This window comes from Equus caballus, chromosome 5 (genome assembly GCF_041296265.1).
Source record: "Equus caballus isolate H_3958 breed thoroughbred chromosome 5, TB-T2T, whole genome shotgun sequence".
NCBI lineage: Eukaryota > Metazoa > Chordata > Mammalia > Perissodactyla > Equidae > Equus > Equus caballus.
In genome coordinates this window covers 19,974,650-20,001,785 of record NC_091688.1, presented here as the reverse complement: position 1 = coordinate 20,001,785, position 27,136 = coordinate 19,974,650, and the positions used below count along the sequence as shown (strand labels likewise).

The 27,136-nt window shown below is 36.4% G+C and overlaps 1 protein-coding gene across 9 annotated transcripts in view; it reads right to left on the bottom strand.

Annotated features, from left to right (window-relative positions):
• Positions 1-27,136, bottom strand: part of HMCN1 (hemicentin 1) — a 437,461-nt gene that overhangs the window by 65,506 nt on the left and 344,819 nt on the right. For all 9 annotated transcript variants that reach the window (XR_011439059.1, XR_011439060.1, XR_011439058.1 and 6 more), the window contains 16 exons: positions 26,086-26,210; positions 25,675-25,858; positions 24,961-25,058; positions 23,799-24,077; positions 18,316-18,512; positions 14,993-15,074; positions 13,468-13,604; positions 9,697-9,838; positions 8,521-8,665; positions 8,009-8,136; positions 7,546-7,702; positions 5,905-6,026; positions 5,536-5,700; positions 3,847-3,954; positions 3,020-3,157; positions 2,761-2,895 (listed from right to left, as the gene is read on the bottom strand). Coding sequence is in view for 3 of the 9 variants with exons in the window: in XM_001491510.6 (XP_001491560.3) it covers positions 2,761-2,895; positions 3,020-3,157; positions 3,847-3,954; positions 5,536-5,700; positions 5,905-6,026; positions 7,546-7,702; positions 8,009-8,136; positions 8,521-8,665; positions 9,697-9,838; positions 13,468-13,604; positions 14,993-15,074; positions 18,316-18,512; positions 23,799-24,077; positions 24,961-25,058; positions 25,675-25,858; positions 26,086-26,210 (2,342 nt within the window). In the remaining 6 variants the exon portion in view is untranslated. The remainder of the gene's footprint in view (positions 1-2,760; positions 2,896-3,019; positions 3,158-3,846; positions 3,955-5,535; positions 5,701-5,904; positions 6,027-7,545; positions 7,703-8,008; positions 8,137-8,520; positions 8,666-9,696; positions 9,839-13,467; positions 13,605-14,992; positions 15,075-18,315; positions 18,513-23,798; positions 24,078-24,960; positions 25,059-25,674; positions 25,859-26,085; positions 26,211-27,136) is intronic.

Below are 27,136 nucleotides of genomic sequence, written 5' to 3'. Positions count from 1 at the left end.
CAATGACAGTAAAAATACCCCTTTAAGCACATGTAGACCCCCCAAAAAAATCCTCTGAAACATCTACCACTTACGCAAGAAAGCTTAGGAGAGAAACGAGACCAACAATATTCATTGTTACCACATGCTGACTAAGAAACAGAATCAGAAAGAAGAGACCTCTGAGAACTCCACTGACCCAAGTAATGCCCCGTGCATGGCAAGTCCCGGGGACCTAGAACTTTCTGCTGTGTCTCCACAGGATGCTGTGGAGAAATGGTCAACCACGTAGAGACCAAATTTTAGGGTGATGAGAAACATAAAATCAACAAGTTGTGAAAAAAATATGAACAACCATGTTAAAATTATTTATATCAACCAAAATTGTTTGGTTGGATTTGTGTTTGCCGTTACATATTGCATCCGCAAGGGGAGATTCCATTCAGAATTTTTCATGCCTCCAGAGCACACAATTATCTCTGGTAGCTTTTGGAATGTTGAAATGCTATTAGTTGTTTAATGTGTTTCTTTGTCCCATAATTGCTCACATCAATAATTTTAATCAATTAGTGAAGGAAAAGGCCCTCATATGTGGAACTGTTCTTTTCTATGACCTCTATGTTGCCAAAACCAATGAATATTTCTTGGTCCTTATCCTAATTGACTTCTCACTTGCATTTACCACAGCTGTCCAGTCCCTTCTTGAAACACTCTCCTCTCCTAGCCTCCACTGAATGTTCCTCTGTATCTCTGCCCTCTGCTGCGTATTCTTTTCCAGCGTCTTCTCTTTTCGCAGACTTCTAAACAATGCAGAGTCCCAGGGCTTTGTCCTTAGCTTTTCTCTGTCCAAATTCTCATCTGGTCTTGTGCATTGAAATATAGCGACTATTTCCAAATTTATATCTTAGACTACACTTCTCCCGTGAGCTCTGAATTCATAAATATTCAAATTTATTGGACATCTCCACCAGGATTTCTAATAGTTTCCCACATCTAACAAGATTAAACAGAAATCATATTCTCCTTCCTCCAAAACCAGTTCCTCCCCTTGCATTCCCCCGTGGCATTCTCATCTACTCACTAGTTCAAGCCTCAAGCCCAGGAAACATCATTAACTCTTCGCTTTTCCTAACTTTCCAAATATGGTTCATTGGCATTCCTGGCAATTACACCTCCAAAAATATCTTGAATCCATCACTTTTTTCATTTACCCCTGCAACTCACACACCCACTCCCACTTGCAGCCAGACTATCACATAATGCCTGGAGGACTATAATAGTTCTCCAGCTCTAGCCTTGCCCTTTCTCTAAACCATTATCCACATAGCAGCAAAAGAGATCTTCCTAAAACCAAAGAAGGGTCTTGAAAGACTTCCCACTGCAAGAGAAGGAAATCTAACCTTCCTCTGGTCCTTTGGGCTCTCCATGCACGGGTCCTGCCTTCTTTTCTGACCTCCCTCACATTTTGCCAGCCTTCCTCTTATTCACCACTCTCTAGTCATCCTAATATGCTTCCTTTTTCACTCTTTCCTATCTTGGGGCCACTACACAAGCTGTCCTCTCTTCCTTGTATACTCTGCCACTTTTACATGGCTTATCCTAGCTCATCGTTCAGGTCTCAGCTTAAATGGTGCCCCCTCAGAGAAGCCTATATTAACTACTAATCTATACTGGTCCCCAGATTTCCCCATTATTCTCCATCTCAAACTTTTATTTTTCCTCTGCATATCATTTGTCAGAATTTATAATTATTTCATTTATTTGGTAGTTTAGTTTTTTCCTTCTCCACATCATAAGGGAAAGATCATGTCTGTAATGCTCAATGTATTTCCACTTATTACCCCAATAAATACTTGTTGAAAAATACAAAGAAATTAGATTTACAGTCTTTAGATAACTGAGCTTTTTACTACAGTCATTAACTTACCAGAGGAAAATCACACTGTAAGGAAATTCAAAATCAGCAAATGCAAATTCAGTAGCTCGGAATCTATTTTTAGGTCACCTTTTCATTGATAAAAGCAATGCATGTAAGATATGAAAATTAGATCAAGAAAATATCAGTTAAATGTGAAAAAAACCTCTGCTTCGTATTTAAAATATTTTTTCCCATCAAGTTGGTTTAACTGTAATTATGATTTGTTTTGAAGTGGACATTACAATCTAGTGTTTTGTAATGTATCCAAAGTAGTATTATGGAGAGAATGGTTTTAAAAATCACCTTAAATATGTGCTACAATGAAATGGAGTACCAAACAGAGGTTCATAGAAGTTTAAAATATGATGAGATGCCTCAGTTTTCTTATACAAACAATGCAAAAAAATCTCCTAAAACATTAAATGTTACTCTTCCTAAGTGTAATGGAAAAAAAAAATAAGATAATGTAAATTAAGAATGTTGATAGGGTCGGCCCTGTGGCATAGTGGTTAAGTTCCATATGCTCCACTTCAGTGGCCTGGGTTCACCAGTTCAGATCCCAGGCACGGACTTATACCATGCATCAGCCATGCTGTGGCAGCAACCCACATACAAAATACAGGAAGACTGGCACAGATTTTAGCTCAGGGCTAATCTTCCTCAAGAAAAAAGAGGAAGATTGGCAACAGATGTTAGCTCAGGGCTAATCTTCCTCAGCAAAGAAGAAGAAGAAGAAGAAGAAGAAGAAGAAAAAGAAGAATACTGAGAACTGTGTAGCATCATTATTTTAGATACAGCAATTTTGGTATACACTGTTACATGCATCTTTGCAATGAAGACATAGAGATTTATTATCTACATACCTTGGACATTTAACTTGATTTTGCCCAAGGCTGTACCAGCTGGATTCTGAGCCACACACATGTAAGTACCAGCATCCTCTCGGACAGCTCTGGAGATCTGCAAGCCACCACTAGGAAGAACTGCATGGCTTTTGCCTACATCACAGTTACAAAAGCAGAGTGAGAAGAATTAATATTTTCATTAAAAAAATCATACTGACTTCTGAATCATAGAACACTGATTTGCCATGATTTTCTAGATAGAAACAGCTGTAGGTACCTGAAGTGATGACATTAATGCCTTCTTTTTGCCAAGTAATGAAAGGACTGGGTGTCCCTGTTGCTTGACATGGTAACAAAATGGGATTATTTAGAATGACGTCTAGTTCACTTGGCTGAGGCTGAATGGCTGGAGGCTCTATAAGAACCAATCAACAGAAACAAGCAATGATACAGTTAGTGGAAGAAATCTCTACAGTAGTCATGAGGTTATACATGCCCAAATTCAGGGACCAGCCCTGTGGCCTAGTGCTTAAGTTCGGTGCGCTCCACTTTGGCAGCCCAGGCTTAGTTCCTGGGTGCGGACCTACACCACTCATTGGCGGCCACGCTGTGGTGGCAATCCACATATGAAATACGGGAAGACTGGCACAGATGTTAGCTCAGGGCGAACTGTCCTCCAGCTAAAAGAGGAAGATTGGCAACAGATGCTAGCTCAAGGAGAATCTTCCTCAGGAAAAAAAAAATGCTCAAATTCATTATTTCAAAATATTAGGGATTTGATGTCACAGGGAAAAGAGAATATTGGCCATACTACATTTTTTGAGTTTTGCTACAATAGCCAGTTTCCATAAGAACTCCATTAGAAAACTATAGGCAGCAACAGATTATAAAAATTCAGGAAGAAAAATAATTTGGGGGTTGTTCTACGTGGTTTGTCACCTGTGTGTTTTCCTTAGTCTACTGAAGAATAACTACCAGGCTTTCACATCCCCAAGATATTACCATGGTTCATAGCTCTAGACAGTACCACCTTTCAAGAACAAACATGACTTAATAAAAAAGCAATAAACAACAAGCTTTTAATGAGTAAATAACCTTACATACCCTGGACGTGAAGGGTCACATGTCGATGTGCAGAACCAGCTGCATTCCTGGCGACACAAGTATATCTTCCAGCGTGGTTTAGTTGAGTGGCAAATATTTCAATTGCTCCTAAAAATGAAGCATACTGCATCCCTGTTTTCCTGGTTCAATAACTGTCTCTTTGGTTTTCGTGTTTTCGTCCCCACAGCACAGTGGTGCTTGGCTGATATTCAGACTTGTACCCCCTGAAGTGCCTAGCACAGTACTTTTTTATTATCATTAATAATTTTATTGAGGCAAAATTTACATATGGTGAAGCCCACCCATTTAAATGCACAATTCAATGATTTTTGGTATAGTTACAGAGTTGTGCAATCATCACCACAATCTAATTCTAGAATATTTCCATTACTCCCAAAAGAAACCTCATCCAATTTACACTCACTCTTCACTCCCAACCCCAGCCCTAGGCAATGACTGATCTACTTTCTGTCTCTATTTATTTACCTTTTCTGAACATTTCACATAGATAGAATCATACAGAAGTCTTTTGTGTCTGACTTCTTTTACTGTGAGCAGCTTTTGAATTTCATCTGTTGTAGCATGGGTCAATGTTTTTTTCTATTCTATTGCTAAGTAGAATTCCAATGTGTGGATAGGCCACATTTTGTTTATCCATTCACCAACTGATGGACAGTTGAATTGCTTCTATTTTTCGGTTATTGTGAATAATGCTGTATGAACATTTGCATACAAGTCTTTGTCTGGACATGTTTTCATTTCTCATGGGCAGATACCTAGGAGTGGAGTTGCTGGGTCATATGGTAACTCTGTTTAACATTTTGAGAAAGTTCCAAACTGTTTTTAGCACAACACTTTGTGCTGAAGGTTAGTTAATTTATATTTTACAGTTTTAATTGCTGCCAATCTATACAGGTTTCTGAGATAGCCAAAACATTTTGCTTTGAAAGCCAAGCCACATCCTGAGAACAAATCTTCCATTATTTCCCTTCTACTGAAGAAATAAACAAATTCTCTTAGAATAATATGCACACACTCATGAAGGCCCAGAATGTTGGTTGCTACTTTATCTCCAGTGTAATTCCCCAGCACAGGATGAATTTTCAGAAACACCTATATTTTCATTTAGATGAATTATTTTTTCTCTTCAATACAATAAACTTTCCAATACTAAATTTTACAAATGATGGCTACTACTACCCTCAAAAATTAACCATCATAGCACTTGTTTCCCTTACCTGCTAAATTATAAAATCCTTGAATGCAAGAACTCTGTCTTAATTTTATATCCTCAGAAACTTAGTGGAGTATATAGCCTATATAAGGCATTAAATATTTAAGTGAATGGACATTCTCTTGAGCCAATGGCAGAAGTGTGGTTCACTCAAAGGCAACCCGCGAACTTGCTAAACCTTCTGTTTAGTAAATATGCTCATAAAATTCCAGTGCTCATGCTTATTATACTCAGATCAGTCTTAGATATTATTTATTACTTTATTTTCAGACTTTTCTTCCTCTTCCTTTTCCTAGTTCCCCTTTCCACTCTAACTGCATTTTTTCCCAGATGCCTAAGTCCAGGAATGCAGATGTATGTTATTCTTTTATTGTGGTGTAACAAAAAGCCAGGCAAGGTCATCCATTAACAATTAATCCAATCAATAGATGTTTAATCACTGAGCTTGGTCTTACCTGAGGACAGAATTCTGTAGCCATCTCCCCGGGGAAGCAGTCTTATACCATTTTTCATCCAGTGAATTGAGGGAAATGGAACTCCTGAAGCAGTGCAGCTAATTACTGTTGGGGCGTGTTTGGTTACTAGAAAGTCCGTAGGCTCGTCAGCTATGGACGGTGGAACTAAAGCAACAATAACAGCAAAAGGAAAACAAACTATACGTTTCTAACCCTTATAGATTTCCAAAGCCTTCCCATACATCGTTCTCTTTCTACACTGAAAGTGAATATTAGGTAAGTAGAAAAGGAAGCCCCCTTACGCAGTAGTGAAACGATGAACTAATACCATTATAAAAACTTTCAATCCATGTTCTAAGCCACTTCTACCTTGGACAGTGAGATCCACAGTTCTCTTATCCTCTCCAGCATCATTTGTCACAGTGCACTCATAGGTCGCAGTGTCATCCACGGAAGGGGAAATAATGACTAGTGAACCTGAAGAAAGGAGCCTAGAAGACAGATTTCAAAGCAATGAGTACTACTGTACATCAGTTTTCATAAATGTTTCCAGGTGGTTCAACATGGTACCATGTTGTGAATTGAGGGAAATGGAACTCTTTCTTCACATTAAAATGAGCATCATTTCTTTGACACTTCGTGTATCAGACTTTAAGTTTATATGGCAGTGGGTTAATGGGGACTCAACGTTGACATTGACAGGGAGCAGCTGGGTGGAAGGATTGTCTGAAGAAGGAATCTTGAATTTTCTGAATGTTATATCATGATCCAACATGCTCTCCCAGGAGAAATACAGTGCAATGAGCACACTGATGATAGCCACTGTTTACTGAGCATCAGATACATTCTCGGCATCATCTAAAATACTTCACATAAGTTATCTCTAAATTTCACAATAACTTTGACAGATGGGTAACTACAAGTCTGTCTGTCCTGCACCTTTCCCTGCTTCACATGTCTCCTTACACATGTTGGGTAACTTGGAGATGCATAGTACATACATCGGTAAGTGTTATCCTTAACTTCTAACCAATTCAAAACTGAAGCGATCTGGATCACTTGAAATGTTTAGGAGGTTTAGTATATACACATATATCGTTTAAAGTAAATTTAAATAAGAATATCTATTTTCTTAATTCAAATTGTGTACTAATAGAATAGAAATGATTTGATCTAGTGGGAACATATTTGACATGCTTTTTTATTCAAGGGCATTGCACATTTTCCACATAGTCCATACTTCCAAGGCCCTAAGCTCCCAAGGCCAAAAGATTAAAAGAGTCAGAAAGAGAGAGAAGCAATAGAATTTCAAGTGAAACACTCTTACTTTCATACTTCCTGATGTATCAGAATTGACTTTTGTCAAAGTAAACCTACAAGAACATTTGTTTTTAGTACAATGGCAAATCCTTCAACAAGATATCTATTAACTTAATTGAGATTCAAGAAATGATGTTCACCTAAAGCAACAGAAATTCCTAGTGATTTAAAAGCTAGACTTTAAAAAAAATACCCTGTCATATTATGAGCTATGGTAGCAAAGCCGGAGGAATGCAAAAAATTGCAGAAAATGCTGTTTTTCCTTCCCACACATGCTGCCAAATACCTCAGTTGTATTTCAAGGTATAAAATTTGATCTTTATTCTACAACTAAAGCTTGTATTATTTTTACAGAATAGTTTTACTTTTATTACAAATGATATTTTCATCATTTTTCTTTATAAAATTCCAAAAAGTGCTTAAAAAATAAAGCCGAATAGAAATCTCATCCTGTAGACTCACTGACAGACATCCACAGGGCTTATGGCTAGAAAGGCTGCACCTACAGTTCAGAAGAGGACTACAGGTTGAAAGATGAATTTCATACTAAGAAAAGAATATATATTCTCAACACGCTAGCTGATTCTTCATACTTTATATATTTGCAGTCCCCATCGATAGAACTAAAATGTTAATTCTTTTAAAAATGTTTGTAAATAGGTGACATTTTTAAATTAAATTATTCCTTACCTGTATGAATTCTGATTTTGATCCACATTAAGAAGATGCCCATTTTTTCTCCAGTTGATTGATGGTTTTGGTATCCCAGTAGCCTCACAAGCCAGAGTAGTTTGAACGTTTACTGTCACGGTTATGTTGGTAGGACCCAGAGCAATAGATGGAGGAACTGAAACAAAGGCATCAGGTAAGAGGGAAACACATTCAGCAAATGTGAAGTATTTCTGCTGAATTGAAACTAATCGTTGGTAACTTGCTTCGTAGTTATGAACAAAACAAGGCTCTGTGAATTTAAATTAGTGTTGTGATGACGCCATCCATAATGAGGAGAAAATATGGTTCTTGACTATTCATAATATAGTATAATAAACATTTCAATAGCCCTGGATGTCAAAGTTTTTATGATCTCACTGGTTTAGGCTATCAAAGAACATTTCACCCAAAGGTTGGATGTTGTTCACCAAAACATATTTACCATGGACCTGTAAATCTATTCTCTTGCGGTCTGTTCCAGCAGCATTGGTGGCCATACACAAATATCGCCCAGTATCAGTGACATGTGCTGACTGGATATGAAGGAATCCATTTTCCAAGATGGAGTACCTATAAGAAAGACCACAAGTGAAGCCCCTGAGTCAGCCTTTTCTGATTATTCACAGTTTGACTGAGAGCATTTTTAAAGATTTAGTTAAATCCATTTTGAGTCTTTTTCCTGCTTTAGAAATTTACAATGCCCTTGCTGGAAAAAAAGGATATTCTGCAAAGGTGCAAAGCAGATGGGCTTCTGATCTTGGATGGATTATAATCATTATGTTTTGGATACAGCCTTAGGAATTATGCTTTTAAAATACTATATTTTGATTCTCGTATTAAGATGAGCAGACTAATTCTAAACATAACGAGACAAAAATAATGCCTTGGAAAAAAGATTTGAAGATTTATATTTCAGTTCTTACAGTATTTTTCATCCTCTTCCAGCACTGTTACCTCACATGACTCCCAGATAGAACAGCTCCATCCTTTCTCCATGTTATCCTCGGGGTTGGCACACCTTCAGCAAAGCATTCCAACACAGCTGACTTATTTAAGTGAATGACAAGACTCTGGGGGCCACTCCTTATGTTTGGAGGAGCTGCACAAGAGATGCACGTGGGAAACTTCATTTATATTAACGACATGGCCCGAACTAAGACTCTGAAGAGGTAATGCAAGGTGAGCTTTGAGGCAAATGTATAGCTTTGCCTATGGCTAATTCAGGTTAGTATAAACAGAATTGGGGTTTAATTCCAAAAGTCTTTCTACAGATACTTTGTATTTAAAAATAAAGACTACATGGGGGAAGACGACTTTAAATCTCTGATATGGTGTGTGAAATTTGGCTTTCCATAAGAGAGGCTTGAATAAAAATCAGCTCTGGTCTGATGCAAATTAAAGATGATATTTCTTATTTCTCTTTGGCCAAATAATCGTCAAAGAATGTTAACACTGGAACAACTTCACTTTAAATAAAGAACAGAAAGTGCACTGTCTTAACAAAAAGCACATCTGTGATTAATCATGTAAGTCTCAGAGCATGTATTTTTTAATCATTGAGTTCACATGGGAACAGTATTAGAGATATTAGTTGTATGGGTCACCTAACATCCTGTAAAGTTTCATTTATTAAAAATCCAAAGGAATTGTTTTGGGGGAAAGTTTGTATTATCTTGCTGAAATTTGACGAATTTTAGTGTTTAGATTTTATATTTGAGAAATTACATTCCTATGGCCTAGTCTCTCCCTAGCACACATATACGCAAACGTCAGCATCAATAAAGGTGAACTAAGGAACGGGCCACTTGTCATCTGGAGACTGAGCACATTAACTTCCTCAATGGGTCTAATCGGAATGACACAAAACCTCAGGATGTGCTGATAACAACTGGACATACAGTATTCTCTAAGAGAGAGTAATGTATCTTTTACCATTATTTTTTAAATCAAGTTAGTTTGAATATAGCTATAATACAAATACTACATATTTTCTTTTTCAAAAGAAATAAGATAACCCCAAGAATTCAATTAGTACGCTCAAAAAAAAAAAAAAAGGTTAAAAGGTTATCACCCCTGTGAATGCCCTTGGCTAAATTTTTAAATTGTCAAACAATGATTAATTTTTCTTACCGTTGACAGTGAGAATAAATTCTCTGGTAGTCTTTCCTGCAATGTTGCTGGCAACACAGGTATAATTGGCTGTATCACCTAGATCTGCGTTATTAATTTGCAAGTATCTCCCTCCAGATAGGATTCGTACTCGAGGGGTTGCCTGGATTTAGCAAGTAAAATTTACCATTAAAATGTCAGGAAAGGGGAATAAAATATTACTTTACAACGTCAAAGTAACTATAGCGAACTGTAGAGTGCGTGTCTTCTAGTATGCTCTGTCTGCCCCCTCCCCATGCCCCCATTATCCTGGTATCAAAAACTCTTAGGAACTATTTCTCTATGTGTGGTTAAGGAAGGGCACAATCAGTGTCCCCAGTTCTCCCGGCCACAATGATCTACTCGAGGATGGGCAGGTGACTGAAGTCGGGCCCATCAGAGCCCTCTGCAGGACTCTGCTGTTAGTGTTGGGGAATAAGGCATGCTCTTTTTACTGGAATCACTGGTAGTGAGGATGACATAAGCCTGGCGGCGGTCTTATCACCACGTGGGACAGCCTGCTTTGAATCTAAGACAAAGAAAACAGAGCGGAGATTTGGAGAAAGGACACAGATGTTTGATTACATGATCATAGACTCTAAATCTAGTAACGCCTAAAGCCCAAGTTCACCAATTTCGGCAGCTAATAAATACCTTTTTTTTTTTTCATATAAGTTGGTTTGAGTTGGAATACTGTCACTTAGAACTGAAAGCTTTCTGACTAATAAATTCACTTTGGTTATCTTGTAGGAAACAATTATTCTTTAACATTTTTTAAATAGGTGAATAAATGATTTTAGTCTATAAATATTTGTTAAGCATTTATTTTGTGTCCAGGCATGGGACCAAGAATTATGAAAATATAGAGACAATGAAATCTAATCTCTGCTATAAAGTCGAATGGGGAAATAGATGCAAACAAATAATTTTGCATAAATTAAAATGCATAATGTTCAAAATCAGTAAAAAAATGCCAGGTAGCATCAAAAGCTGATATTTTCTGGTTGTGCCTAAGATGGAAGTACTTCAGGAAGAGCCCAGATAAAATTTTTCTACCATATGGGCTCTTTCTTAGGTAGATATATATTTCAGCGAAAAAAGGTGTTCACACAAAAATATGCAATTCAGGTCCATTTATTTTAAAAGCCCATACATTTTCTCCAGGCCCTTTATTGCTATAGGGGCTATTAGTGATAAATTTTGTTACCTTTGATGAGAATAAGTGATTTCTTAAACATATATGATAAGGTCTGCAAAACATTTTAATTTTTATATGGGTATAGCAGGGTTTTAGGCGAATAAAAAATTTCAGAGTTGATTCTTATGATGTCTTTCTTCCACAAACATCAGAAGGTTCTCCTAACTTATTAAGTCTCACTACAATTTTCTCTGGTTCTTTTTCCATTTACCACGAATGATTCTTCCAAATTTGACTTCTTTCCTCAGATAGAACCTCATTCTCAGCTGGTGACCTTGCTTCCTACTCCACTGAGGAAAGCAGAGCCCTGGGCCTGCAATTCTCTCCTCCTCCCATCTTGCATCCCAATGCAACCTTCCCATCCTCCCATCTCTGCAGAAAAGGTCAGCCCTTCTGCCCAAGGGTAATCTCTTCACCCATGATCAGGGTCCCATTCCTTCTCCATCCAACACACTTTGTCCTATAAACTTCTCTTTCTTTCTCCTCTATCTTCAATCTCTTTTTTTCAGTAAATAAACACACACAAATCTCTTTCATATTTCAAGAATAGTCCATAATTATTTCCATTTGCCCTTCTTCCTTAACTCCCCCAACAAGTAACCTGTCTTCTGCCTTGATCACTCTCTATTGAGGACCCATTGTTCAGATGTTTAATCTCTTCTAAGTATTGCCAAACCCAGCGGACACAACTCAATCTGTATCTTAACATGGACTCTGTTAACTGCTCCCTCTCTTTTCCTTGGCTTTCAGTACACCATGTCTTCTAGGCTTAATCCTATCTCTCTGAGTCCTTCTCAGTCCCATTCATTTTCTCTTCTTCCTTTGCTCACCTTGTAATTGTCAGAGTTGCCTTAGACTTTATTCTCATTTACAGGTGTTCTCATACTGTATGTTTTCTGGTTGACCTCATACAAAACTATGGCTTCAACAACAGGTTTTTCCACTGAGGACTACAAATCAAAGATGTTTTTGATGAAATGTGGACCTATATTTCTTAGTGTTTTTTAGAATCTCCACTTGGATAATCTATAGATAACTCAAAGTGTTTAAAACTGAATTCATCTTTTTTTCATAACTATTGAACTCACCCTGTCCCCGTACTGACATCATTTGGTCATATCGGGGATTAGCCTGACCTTCTTCATCATCAACCTTCACTCAGTCCCTATCTGAATACCTAATGGTCTAGAATGAAACGCACACAGGGGGCACACTATGGAGGAAAAGTCAGAGCATGATGGGCCTTGTGAGCTAAGCTGGGCAGTTTTAACTGGAATCCTGCAATCTATGAGGAATCATCAGAATCATTAAAATCAAGACGTACTTCAGTCATACTAAGCTACTTGCAGTTCCTGGAGCAGCGGCACTCCTCTTCCTGTAATGGCTGTGTACATGCCATTGCCTATGACTGGAATCCCCTGCTTCTTTCTCACCCAACAGCTATCCAGCATTTAAAACTGAACTCACCCTTTCCAAGAGGCTCCCCTGGGCTGTTCCTTACCCCTCAGTCTGGGTTATTTGCTTCTCCTCTCTGTTTCCATAAAATGCTGCACATCCCTCTTACATACAATTTATCAGCAGTATGCATTCTATAATCTTTGATTTACTTCTGTATCTTTTCAGATAGTCTGTGAACTCCTTGAGGGTCAAGACTCTCAGTAGCAATCATAGTGCCCAGCATTACAGTAGGCACACAATAAATAGAGAAACTGAGGCACAGGAAGGTTAAGTGATATGCATGATGATTTAACACGTAAGTAACTCTCAGTTAGAATCCAGTGTCTCTCTGTCTGGCATTTGGTGTGGTTTAGTGGTGGAAGTCTTTCTGCCTTAGGTGTTAGGGGATATCACCGCCTTTTATAATTAGGCACAGTGTACCACAATAGGTTGTACTAACAGGATGAGAAAGAACAAAGGAGGAAAAGAAAGGATAAGTAACTACTAGGATAAGGACAATCAGAGCATTCAAAGTCAAGGCTTTGAGCCTACGCTGAAAGGCTACTTAGGATCCCAGGCTGTGACACTTTATGGCAGCAGACAGTTGTCACCTGAGCATGGGAAGTGTTAGAGAGCCAGTAATTGTGTTCTTCAAGGATTCCAGTCCTAGACTCCTGGTATCCAAGGGTATTGCACAGATCCTCGGGGTCACTCCTGCAGTCCAAGTTTAGCCCAGGGAAATTCAGTAAGAGGTTTGCCCCAGAGGCGTGGGAGGACAGGTCAGTTCTTTGAGACTCTGAAGCTTTCTTCTCTCTCAGGGAAAGAAACAGCTGAGTGTTTCAAATCCAGCTTTAATCCACAGGCTCCAGGAAATATATACTTGGGCCAATTTACAGGGTGACTAAATCAAAATACCTGTCTTTGGACCCATAACTAGCTACTAACTACCCTAGCAAAAACTGAGAACACAAGAAGGCTCATTAAAGGACCCTGGGCCCACCTTGCAATGTTGACTAACCAGCAGCCTGATGTTGTTTGGTTTTGTCCACCTAGCAAAGACGCCACAGATGATTTCTTTTTTTTCTCAAAATGAACCTGTGGAACTTAGCAAGAATTACCTGTAACCGTTCTCCATTTTTAAGCCAAGTGATTACAGGTGGGGGCACGGCATCCGATTTGCATTCCAATGTCATTTGTCTGTTGCGTAAAACAGTGAAATCCCGGGACTCATCAGTTCCAGCAATATTAGGGGGTACTGGGTGTGAGAACAAATACATCAAAGGTTTTCAATAAATGAGATGTAAAATGATCTGAATTATCACAGGGGTTCAACAAATGTTGCTTCTGCTATATGAAGTAAGAGGCATAAACTTAAAATATCATTCAACTTATAGTACAAAGGATTACAAATAGTGAAACAGGTGGTGTGTTTTTTGCCTTACTCAGGACTTTCACATCCATTAAGAATAGAATTCTTCCACCTGCCACATTAATGATAGGATAAGTAATATAATCACATAATTATCACTGCTTAACAGGTAAAGAAACTGAGGCACAAAGAAGGGCTTTCTTGTCTAGGTTCTGCATTTGGTAATAATTTTCTCTGAACATCAGATTTTAAAAGTACTGAATTAGGATCTGTTTATCATAACATACAGAAATGTACATATTTTTCTTAATATGCTGAAATGTCTTTTTTACGTGACTCACATACACAGTTTACACGTCAATTAACGAATGGCAGGCCTAATTTGTATGTAGGAGTGGCAGGGGGCAGGGAAAACTCCTACGTTATACCAGCCTTATAGTTTGCACTGCCTAGTCATTTAGGCTGTAAGAATGAGATAAAGATCTTCTGTTTAGTTTGTTTAAATGTTTCTCTCCATGAAGAGTAATTCCCATTGCTATGTTAAAACAGTGTTGGCTAGAGTCTAATAGGCCCAACTTTTCTAGAAGAAGGTTATTTGGCCTTAATTGTGTGTGTGTGTGTGTGTGTGTGTGTGTGTGTATAATCAAGCAAGTGTACTTACAGGAATTTATCAAAATAAAATAATTAAGGGAACAGGCCAACATGTATGTACAAAGACATCTATAAAAGTGTGGCTTATATTGGCAAAAATATAGAAACAGCCTAAGTATCCAAAAACAGGGAATGGATTAAAGAAATGATGGTATATTCATAAAAGGGGACACTATGCAATCACTAAAAACTAATGTTATAAAAGTATATTTTTGACATGAAAACATGTACACCATACCATTAAGTGAGATAAAAAAACAAATTAAATACTATATGCTGGATGATCACGTGTCTGTGACAAAATATTTACATGTAAAAAGGTCTTATCTTTATGTGGTGAGATTATAGATGATTTTTATTTTCTTTTTCATCATAATGTATATTCTATGACTTTAAACCAGTGAATATGAATTATTTGTGCAGGAACAAAAAATTCACTGAACTAGTCTCGAAAAGCACTTGATCAGTCAAACGTAAGAATGAGATTTGCAAAGTACATATTTCCTAATGCATGAACATATCATATGAATGATGTGCTAAGGGGTTGCCCCATGGCTCATAAACTATGGCTTCTAATTAGGCATTAGTGTATGATGGACTGTAGGACATTTTGCCCAATTTACCGTGTATTCTCACTAAATATTCTTTATCATCATCTCCTGCAGGACTGGATGCCAGACAAGTATATCTTCCTGTATCTTCCACCTACAAAAGCCAAATAAGTGAATTATACAACGTTTACATGTTGGTTTTGGTAATGAGAATAATCCACTAGAATGAATATGAAAGTCTCATAAAAAGCAAGATATCATAAAGATAGCACGATAAGTAAAATTTAATAAACTGTTTTAACATTTGTGATTGGCACTCTGATACCGAGCATTACTTGGCATCTCTGTTCTATGTAAATCTATGTTTTAACAGGGTTTTTGTATTTGATCTCAGAATGCTTGCATGTTAGGTATATTTGACAAACTCAGAAAAGGCAGATATATATAGGTCCTAGAACCATACACAACAGGCTAGATACTCAGTGTTTATTGAAGAAATAAGTATTTATGGGTTTAAATTGCAGACTGAAATTTCAATTGGAGTCTTCCTGAAGAAAATAAAATACATTAAATAAATAAATAAATAAAATACCAGGTTATTTAAACAAAGCACATTATTACCATCTTTTGACTCTACTTTCAACATATGTAGTAAAACAAAGGGCTATATTATGTAATTTGGCTGTAAGTAGGGTCAGACTGACAGCAAACTCGACTATTTTCTGTGTAAAACCAGAAACATTTCTTCAAAAACTCCCCTGCATAGTTTCCACTGGAAGCGTGAGTCTTCCCTCATATGTTTGACATTGTATAGACACAGGTCATGCTTATATGTGAGCAAAGTATACTCTGGAAAATAGATGATCTTACTACAGTGAAAAACGTATTTTGGAAAAGCAAAAAAAAATTCTGTTTTCATTTATTTTTCTACTTGAACATTCTTAGAATACAGGGAATCTTTTAATTTTTACATTCAAAACTGACTTTATAGGTTACAGAAAAACTTTTTGGTAGGCTGCAAAAACTCCTTTGAAAAAATTTAAGACGAGTATGTTAAGAATGGTATGTTTGGAAAAATACTTGAACACAACTTTAGAAGAATGACATGCACACAGTCCTTCAATTAAGAATTCAAGACGATGTACTATTGGCTAGAGAATAATTTCTGAATTTCTCATCATATCTTTAAAACCTCTAAAAGTCAACTCTTCTCTACCAACTCAGTGTATTCCCAATGATATGGCCCCCTCCAATTGTCTTGACTTAGCCAAACTTGAAGCCCCACTCATGACTACTCTTAAATCTTGCCTCCTTCAAGAAATATTTCCTGACAACTTATGCTCTTCTGTTTGTTGAGAGTCATTATTTGTAGCTACATTTTCCATAGTGCGTATTGTTAATAGGGTGTTTGAAAATTTATAGTTAATCAGATTTCTTTGGAGTAAGATTTTGCAGAGTTGTTGACGTACATTATGCTCACAAAGGAGGGGAGGGGAGAGCATATAAAGTTTCCCCAATCTATTGGGTCATAGAATTTTTTCCCCTTTGGAAATAATCACAGAATGAGTGTTTCATGGGGGATGTCTTAGGAAACTCTTGTTTCTACCACACAATTCAGAATTTGCAAAGCAACCATTATGTGCCAAGCATAACTGTGTTAAAGATACATACACAAAAAGACAAGGTTCAGATAAGTAAAACAGAATTTAGTAAGTGCTATAACAGAGATATGTACAAAATGACCTGAAAACAGAGGAGCAGAGAAACCCAGAGCAGTATTGTGATTTGATAATACTTAATTTTTCACTTCTATGACATTTTTAATAGTTTTTTTTATTGTTTCTTTTGGTAATCTTCTCATATGTGTAGTTTATTTCTCCTAGACAACTGGAAACTTCTTGACGGCTGAGAAATGTTTTATGTATTTTGTCTGTATTCTCCATAATAGCTAGAACATGTGGGTCACCATTTAACAGTCTATGGGACCTTTGTCTTGTTTTGTTAAAAATCCAACTTTTCATTCTTGCATTTAAGACCTACTGTAATGTGGCGTTAATCTCCCTTTCAAGGTGTATTTACCATGATTCCTTTATATTTATGATTATATTCCACACACTTTCCTGTCTCCATGCTATTCCTTATGTTACACAATTCTTTTGCATCCTTTTTGGTCTACTGAAATTATAACACTCAGCGGTTTTGCTTCAGCACATGTTTCGATAGTTTGACCTGAGTTTTCTCTGTGTTATTGCAATGTTTGATGGCGAGAAGAGGGGAATAGAAGGTGTGTTCTCCTTAATGTTAGAAACAAGAACTGTGCTGAGTTCCACTGGCTAGACTTTTGAACCAGACCCAGCTCCATTACCGAGCAGCAGTTAAGGACTTGCCAGGTAAATCCCTCATCTGTTTGTTTCTGGATTTGTAGAATGGGGATAAAGACATTGCCTCACAGAGTTGTCATGAGGGTCACAGGTGTGATAGAGCCCAGAGCTGAACACAGGACTGCACACAATTTATAATCCTTAGCTCTTTTTTTCCAGCTCCCTTTCCTTCCTCTTTCCTCACTGAAAATGCATACAAAATATGATCAAAAATTCACTATTCTATTTTTAAAGGAATGATGATTATAACAACAATAATAGCAGCAGCGACAACAATGGTATCTAACTCTATTTTAGCAAAACTACGTGCCTGTGGCACCAGTCTAAGCACATCATGTTAGATTATCTCTAAATCCCCGAGTATAGGAGTTAGATATTATTACTATTTTTATTCCCAGTTTACAGATGAGGGCATTAGGGAACAGATGGATAGTATTTGTAATATAAGGTTTGCCTTTGCTACCAGAATAGGAGATTATTACAGCAAGACATCTCAGACATACTTCTCTTTAATACATTCATATTTCAGATTAATTTCCTTTCACATAAACTAAAGAAGAGTCAATTTCATTGAATTGATCATTTTTTGAAAAATTGTGTCTCTCCTCAGATTTTCGTATCCCATAGTTTATTTTGGAGATCAGAAGTGCTCTTTGAGGCCTCCTATACATGCATGTTGGGTTGCTTTTGCCAGTTCTGTAAAGGGTTACATGGCACAAATTAGGAACTTTAGGAAATATATTATCACTTATAGCACTGTGAAAACTTGCAAAAATTAACATGAGAGTATCTTGCTTTCTTCCAAGTTATAATATGATACTTCCACCTCTTTTTAGTCATATTACCTTGTAAGTATCTACCCAATCATGCACATCATAGAATCAATCTACCTTTGTTAAGTTACAGACATCTGTGATACATCCAGATTCAAAGACATAATTCTCCAACATTTCTCATATATTGGCAAGTGAAAAGTTTAAGCTAGGATAAAATTGCATGAACTTTGACACTTACCTGAGCACTAGCTATTCGAAGAACCTCTCCTCCTCCAAGAGTTTGCACCTGATCCATCTGTGGAAGGGGCCTTCCATCTTTCATCCAGGTAATTTTAGGAGCTGGGATTCCAGAAGCAATGCAGGTAAGCTCAAGTGGATTATTAACAATCACTGATATCTCTACAGCTTCCTCAGATCCATTGATATGAGGTGGTTCTATTTAAAGGGAATTAACAATAACAACAACAAAATAAATGTGCTGTTTGATAAAACACTGCTGATTAAAAAAATAAAAAAATTCAACTCAAATTTATGCTCACGTTATATAAATTGATTAGGATAAGGATACCATCATGATAATTCCTAGTTATTATTACCATTTGTCACTGGCACTATTTTAAAAGGGATGGATCATGCCTATAACAGATCATGAAGTAAATTACAAGGCAAGCCATTACAAGGTAATTATAGTACAGCAACTAGAATTCACATAATTAGAGCAGTGCCACCTAACTGTGAAGATTTGAAAAAACTAAAAATTAAACCTAACAAGAGGTACTTAAACATATTAGTAGTTTAAATTTTAATTACTTATTTTAAATATCTATTGTTTCTACAAAAGCAACAGGCAAATGCTACGAAAGTTTGCTATTATCTTTTCCATAAAGAACTTTAAGAGGAAACAATGACTAAGTAAAAGAAAAAGTAGTTACATTTTGAGACGATTTCTGCATAAAACACCTTTGCTGTGTCTAGGCAGGAATAATTTCCTTTTTTGTTATTTATACTTCTAAATAACCTTTCTCAAGAGGAAGTTAAAGAATCTGAACACTTAGAAGAAATGTTAAGGTTTCTTATTTCAACTATCTCCAAGTTCCTAGGAATCCCTTTAAAACAGACTTCCCTTACAATGATCATTCACGTTTTCTATGAATGTTTCCAGCTTACTATGTCACAAGGCAGCCAAAATAGCTGTTGGACAGCTCCAAGAATTAGGCTTTTTTGTTTTTTTTTTTAAATCAGGCACATAGTTTAGAACAGAGGCTCATAGCAGAGGGTCTGGAGTCAAACAGCCTGAGTTTGAATCATGGCTCCAACAATTATTAGGTTAGTGGATTTGGGTAAATCTCTAAAATACAGACAGCACTATTATTTAACTAATAGGAATGTTGTGAGGATTTAATGAGATAATCTCTCTATACTTCTTTTGCGTTTCTGAATCTGTTTTATTTTATAATTAAGGGTTTGAAAAAAATTATGACTATTACAATCTCTACTACAGCTGTTGGTATTATTGTTAAAACCTGCTTCCTAAAAATTTCTACCTATAGCCCTCATTTTCCTTTCTAGAAAAAGATAATATATTAAATCTGTACTCCTTTTCAGATTATAATTAAGAAGTCAGAGTCTCTTAACCATTGTCCCACATGATCTCTTTTTCACTTTCATTCATTTTATGTACTGCCATCAAAATACATTTTATTAAGCGCATTTTAGATCGATCCCGATTTCTTGCTTAAAAGATTTCAGTGTCTCCATGCCACTTACAGAATTAAATAAAAACTCTTCATCTTGGCTTCTATGGCTTCCACAATGTGGCCTTGATCTATCTTTATGATATTATCTACTTTTAATATACTTATATGTAACCTAGACTTCAAATTACTTGACTCTCAACAAGTCCAGTCTTTTCTTGCTCTGGGACTTTACTAATGCTATTCCTTCCACTGGAACATCCTCCACACAGTCTCATCCCCTAACTGAGCACGTTCAAGTACTATCAAGGTCACAATGTCATTAAATTCATTTGTAAAAATCATAAATCCTTTCTAGATTCTCTCAACAAACTATAAAATTTCTATCCCTTTTAATTTCCATAATGTGTTGTTTGTATCACTCAAAAGCACTTATCTGATTCTCCACTTGACTATGGTCAATTCTTTATTTTTCTCACTTATTGGTTATTTACTATGTGTCAGTCACTGTGGATACAAAGATTAATTAGGCATGGCCTTTATCCTCAAAAGCTTATAGTCACTAGATTTAAAACCACAACAGAAACAGAAACAATAATGTGGTTAATTAACTGGTACAAACCTCAGTCATCAGATCTTACATGTGTTAAGTGATTTCACTCTGTGTCTTGTCCATATGTCTTTTACTTTGGGCAGAGTAGGAGTTGGCCATACTCTAATGACTCCAGAACTTATACTTCCAGCCTAGATCTCTCTTCTGAACTCCAGACCCATAAATCCAATAATCAGCTAAATAACTCCAGTGGGACATTTGAGAACTACTTCAAACTCAACATGTATTCAGACTGAACCTGTTACCTTATTTCTCAAAACTTGGTCCTTTCCCAGCCATTCCCTGCGTTTATGTGATAGATCTACCAACCATTCAGTCACCTGAATGACTAGAAATGAATGAAAGAAACTAGGAATCATTCTTGCTATCTTCATTTTCATCATTCCCCTATGTTCAAATCCACAACTAAGTACTCATACTTCTACTTACCAATTATTTCTAGAATACACCTTTTCCTCTCAACTCAATCGCTAATCTGAGCTACAATACCGTTTACTTGGACTAATATCTCCTCCTTCCTGGCTGTAGGTGCCTACTCAACATCATTTATTTGTGTCTTTCATATTAAGAGACCCCAATTTTGTTGGGTTGTCAATGTGCTAAAAACTACATTTCCTAGACTCTTTAGTAGACAGTAGATGGAGTGGCATGTGAAGATTCGGACGAATGAGATGCAAGTGAAAGCTGTTTTGTGGGGCTTCTAAGTCCCTAAAGGGGAGACTCTTTGCATCTCCTATTTTTCCTGCTCTATTGTTGCATCTAGTGATGCTGGGGATGAGCAGACAATGCATGATCACTGATGAACCAAGACGCAAAAGCCAAGAGAATTGTAAATATCTGAACTGCTGAACCATGCAACTACTGCTGACCTCCAGACAGCTCACTCAGCGAGAAAAACAAAAGTTCTTTGTTCAAGCCATGATATTTAAACTCTCAGTTATTCACAGCCAAACACAATTCCTAATAATTCATTGTTTTCTCAGAATCCACTCTTGTCCAGCTCTAAGTAGCTCTCCGCTTTGCAGTCAGAATGGTCTTTCAAAGTGCAACTCTACTCATGCCATTCTACTTACTAGAACTCTTAATGGTTTTCCATTGTTCTAGGATAAAAATCAAAATTCTTAATGTGGTCAACAAAGTCCTTCACAGCCTAGACCCTGTCCAACACCCCTAGCTTTATTTTGTATGATTTTCTTCCTTGCTTTCAGTTTTCTAGCCACACTGGACTTTTCAGAACCACTAATACACCATGACACCTCGCACCATGTGCACAGAATTAAGTTGTGAATAGCAATTCCCAAGTCAGGACATTGACATTCACATTCTGAGTGTAGCACTGCTCCAAGCAAAGAGTTTTTCAGGTTTTGATGGAATTAGCTTTCCACAGATGCTGAAATGCTAAAACTTCTCATCTTTCTGCTGAGCCAGTTTCCAAATATGTTTTAAGAAAACGTTCTCTTTATAAACCTTTCAGCTGGGAAGGTTGTTTTGTATACTACGCTAATAATATCATTGTTAGTTTCCCCCTTCACTTTCTACATCTAGAAATGCACTAGGCTGTGATTCTGCTCCTGGTTCTTGAATTCCTAGAGGAGTATTCCTGCTCTCTTTCCCCACTGCCACATGCTGGACCAGGCCCCCGCATTTTCAGGCCTGGATGAAAACAGTCCCTTCAATTCATTCTTTACTCTGTCATCAGAGGAAATTTTTTGGAAACGAAATCTGGTTGTAACACATTCCTGCTTAAGCTTCTTCTATTGCCTTTGTAACGAGGTCCAAATTCTCCAGAATGTTCCCAAGACTCTTCACAGTTTGGCTGCTGCCATGTATGTTTCCAGTCTTGTCTCCTGCTACTCTTCCTTTTACACTCAGTTTCAGCAAGAACAGATGGCTGACTCTAGCTCTGTCACTTCTAGGTGAAAGATGTAGGCAACTCCTCACTCACCTCTACAGTCCTGTCCTTAAGGCTCAGATTCATCCTTGAGGAGATCTTCTCTGAACCTTACCATCCCTAACACACCATGTTATAACCATATAATCCTCATCACACTCAAAAGTCATTACTTGTTTAATATCTGTGTTCCCGGTAGATGTAGGAACCTGAGGGCTGAGACAACATCTTTCTCATTCAATGATGCAATCAAATGCCTGTCATACCATATGTCCCACAGTAGGTGCTCAATAATCAATTGTTACATGATGACTAGAAACATGCCTGGCACACGATGTATAGTTAATAATTAATACTTAATATATGAGTAATTAAGGTACAGATCATATTTATGTCATTTCCTGTTATTCCTCATATTCTGTGAATTGATGTATAGGAATTTGTTATTCCACCCCTCCTCATGGACACACACTTTCTTCTGTTTTTTGTTTCTAAATATCCTGGAGTACCACCTGGACTATCACTCTTCATTCTATGGAACACCCATCTATACCACCGTATCTCTCTTTTTTATTTAGATATTATTCTGCCTCCATCCACGGTTAAAGCTCTCTTTAACCCATCTGACAAGTAGCTAGTTCCAAACAATTCAATCCAACAAATGACTATTATGTGTCAAATGTCATGCTAAGCCCTGGGAATACAACAATAAGTAAGAAGGGTACTGTGCATCAGAGAGTTTAACTAAGGACGAAGCAGATTTTTAAGGTTACGCAAATAATTAAATTGGAATAGGTACTATGAGAAAGATTACAGGGCATCCTGAAAACATCTGGCTAAACTCCTGCCAAAATGATTCCCTGTGGGGTACATATTGTTCTATGTAAGGATCCTGAGGTTTTACCTCCACTATAGTGAAAAAACAAACAAAAATTTAAAAAAATTATTGATTATTGAAATAGTTCACTTCATTCATCTTCATTTTGCTTCCAAAGTCAATATTTTTGACTTAGAGAAAAGATGTGTTTTCTCTTTATGCTATTTGTTTGCATGTAAAACATTGGAATACACATTTTAAGTATTTTTTTAATGCACACAAGAGTAAATAGAACGAGACTATTGGAAACGGCTATTACAAAAATAATCTACAGATTGGATCATTTAGCGACTGTTTGGAGTAACATATAATGGTACAAATATTATGCTTTTCCGTTAAATTGCTATTATCAGATGTGCTTTTAGTTCTTGGAAAAACCTAAAAAACTACCTATCAATTGCTTATATGACTTTGCCAATAAATAATATTTTACAAGTAGGAGTTTTCATCTTTTTAGACAGATAAGAAACACAATACTTTAAGTTTAACACATTTCAGATAAGAATAAACCCAGGTGAATTACAAAACAGAAATATGAAGTACAATGAAGTTTTTACAACTTTTGTCCTATAGCAAATGATTCTAAGAATTATACTTAATGTGTCTTTATTGTCATTTACTTTCTAGTTATTGAATGTTTACATACCTAGGACCTTCAGGATAAAGTGTTTGCTGACTTCTCCAGCTTCATTTGAGGCAATACAGGTGTACCTTCCTGAATCTTCAGTCTCTGCTTTAACGAGCTGAAGGACCATTCCTTGAGTGCTTACTGTCAGATGGGCATCAAGCCCCAGAGGCTGGCCATCTCTAAGCCAGGACATCCTGGGAGTTGGGGTTCCATCCGTAAAGCATGTCATGGAGGTAGAACTACCCTTGACAATTGTGATTTCCTCTGTTCCCATTGCATTGTCCAGATTTGGTGGTACTATATAGAAAACAAAATAGGCAAAATTTATACATTTATTATAATTTGAGATCAATTTAGATAAAAAAATTTAAATAGTTCAATTAGTTCTATAGTTTTTTTATGATCTATAAAAATATAGAATTTAAAATAGCATATAATTGATGACTGTACCACGAAAATATGTGTTAGACAGGCTAAGTACTAACCTTCAAAGTATTAGCAACGAAACCACAGGACTGTTTTCTTGTAGAACATATAAAATTTAAATGTGGTTTAAATTTTGGCTATTTTTTAACCTCTTAGGTTTGCCTCTTTAATTTATTATAGTTCCAGAAGTACACTTTCAACTACTTTACGCAGAATAAATAAAGTTATATCAAGTTCTAGATTAAGTTTTATATAATCCAACATAAGTCATTTGTAGGCTATAGTAAATAGTTACTTAACTGTTCTGAGATGTTCTTGGGGATTGAGAAATTTGGGCCAGTAAACCTTAATATTTCAGAAATGGAATGTTGTGAGTTCCCTATCTACACATACACACAGAGACATATATATGCACATATCGATTCATATTTGAAATACTCTAAATGAGACACTAATATTATTAGAAAACAGTCAACTTTCTCTTTGTATGAACAAGACTGGTCTTGTATCTGGATTGAAATACTATTTTTAAAAATTTAGGTTTGACTTAATGCAAAATTCCAGGTTAGAAGAGTATTTTGACAGACAGACAGTATGCTCCAGTAAATATGGACCCCTTGGGAGAAAATACATTCTTCTCTAGTTAGCAAGATCCTATTTTAGCAATCCTTTCTGATACGTCAGTATCTAAATATAAGCCTGTTGCTTAATATTGGACACACAGTAAAGTATCAAGGTCACTTCTGTGACATACCAAAAACTTGAAGATTATAATGCTTATTATCCACCCCAGCTCTGTTGGAGGCCACACAAGTATACATGGCAACGTCAGACACCTGAGCTCTCACAATCCTGAAAAACAATTCGACCCAACATTTCATAATTTGATCCCATTCAACATATACAAATAAAACACTTATGATTTATATATAAATTATAGAAGGTGACTTATACTGGGAAATTTTAGTTATGAAGCTTATAGCTATCATCGCAAATATAGACGCCTCAAATGCAGTTGATTCTATAAAGTTGATTAGGCACTGACAGTAAGCCACTGAAAATACAACACAATTTAAGAGGTAAATATTTTTCAAAAATATATTAATAGAGGATAATGCTAACACAAAAATCATAAGATTGTACTAGGCACCTTCCTCTCATTTTGCCGTATAAAGTTTTAGCTAAAACAGTAGTTCTTGGAAATATATTTGATAGTCTGTCTATGAAAGATCTATTTTATACAAATTCACTAAAATATGAGCATTTAAATAAGAATAAAAAGCACTTCAATTTTATATCTATGCTCTTTCTTCTAAACAGATCTTGAAAAGGAAACAAAAAAATAAACAATAATAAAAACTCAAGAAAACCATTTTTAAACAGATGGTGTTTAAAATTTACTCAGATGGAGTCAAAGCCTACAATCACAGTGACTTTGTCTTGCAAATCACACACAATGAAAGCCGACCTGATCACTTGCCCTCCTGACAGCAACCGGATATGAGAGGAGAGAGGCAGAGGAAGCCCATTCTTTAGCCAGTTTATCTGTGGTGGAGGTATCCCGGTGGCTCTGCATTCAATATTTATTGACGTGTCCACCAAAGCCATTAGTTTCTCTGCTTCTTCTTTATTACCTCTAATTGCAGGTGGAACTATGTCATGCAGAAAATAGGAGAGAGAGCAGGGGGTTGGGTGTGTATTACTAGTTCAAAACTTTTTAGTTACAATCGCCCACATTTCTGCTTTGGATCCCAAAAGGAAGTAGCAGTGACATCAGATTTGAAAACTAAACGTTTCAGACATCTACTATGGGACCTTCATTTCTACTGAGAGATTCCTAAGGTAGCGTGGTCAGAAGAGGGCGAAAGTTCATATTTACCATAGACATTCAAGTTAAAAATTCGGTCTTCTTCTCCAGCAGGGTTAGTAGCAACACATGTGTATTTCCCCATGTCGGATGGGAGAGCTCCGTAAATGTTTAATGTGCTGCCATTTGCAGTCACCCTATGGGAAAGGTCATAATAGAGGCACTGAGATGATTTATGTGGAGCTAAGATCTGGAAAACTCCCTCCAGATTACTGTGTTCTTTAAAAATATACCACCAGAAAATTCATCTTCATCTTGGATATAATGGTTCAAAAATTTTTCACTAAGTACGTGAAAAAGTCAGAGCTAGTGAAATTGATGATTTCAAGCAACTAACTAAAATTCTACAGTAATGGGTCTCATATATCCACCACCTCATGAGAAAAATGCAAACAAACAAAATCAGGTTAGGAACTTCTCTATCCAAATCTTAGGCAAAGACATGTTTTTCTCAGAGTTACAATAGTTTATCCTTAGTTATCAACATAGGGTTTGAATTAAATAAAAATTGTAAAAAGTTCTAGTGTGAAAACTGAAGAATGTTACAAGGAGAAATTAAAGAAATTACATATAAAAAATCTAACTATAAACAACTTAGTAATACTCTTAATGAGAAGGAGCAGAATAAAATAATTTATTTAAACAATGACAACAACTCAGTATTATGTATGGGTGTATTTTGCAAAAAGTTTTCTACAAATTGCTAAATCTTTTCCTGTGAATTACATAATAGTAAATAATGACTATACAATTATCAAAGACATCTGTTAAGATTATTGCATTATTGATTTTCTTCACACATCATTAATTATCAGACAAAACCTCATACGTTTCATAGAGGTTAAATTACTATCTACAGTTTTCCTACAATAGTGATTTTATTAGATTCTCCCAGTGTCAAAAGTCAATACTCCATTCCTACCACATCATGTTATTAAATATGATTATTGAGTTACAATATTATCAACTATTGTAGTTTTTCTTTTTAAAAATATGAATTTTAAAATTCTATGTGCTTAGCCAAATGAATAAACAAAAAAGCAAGCTGCCATGACCAAAGGAA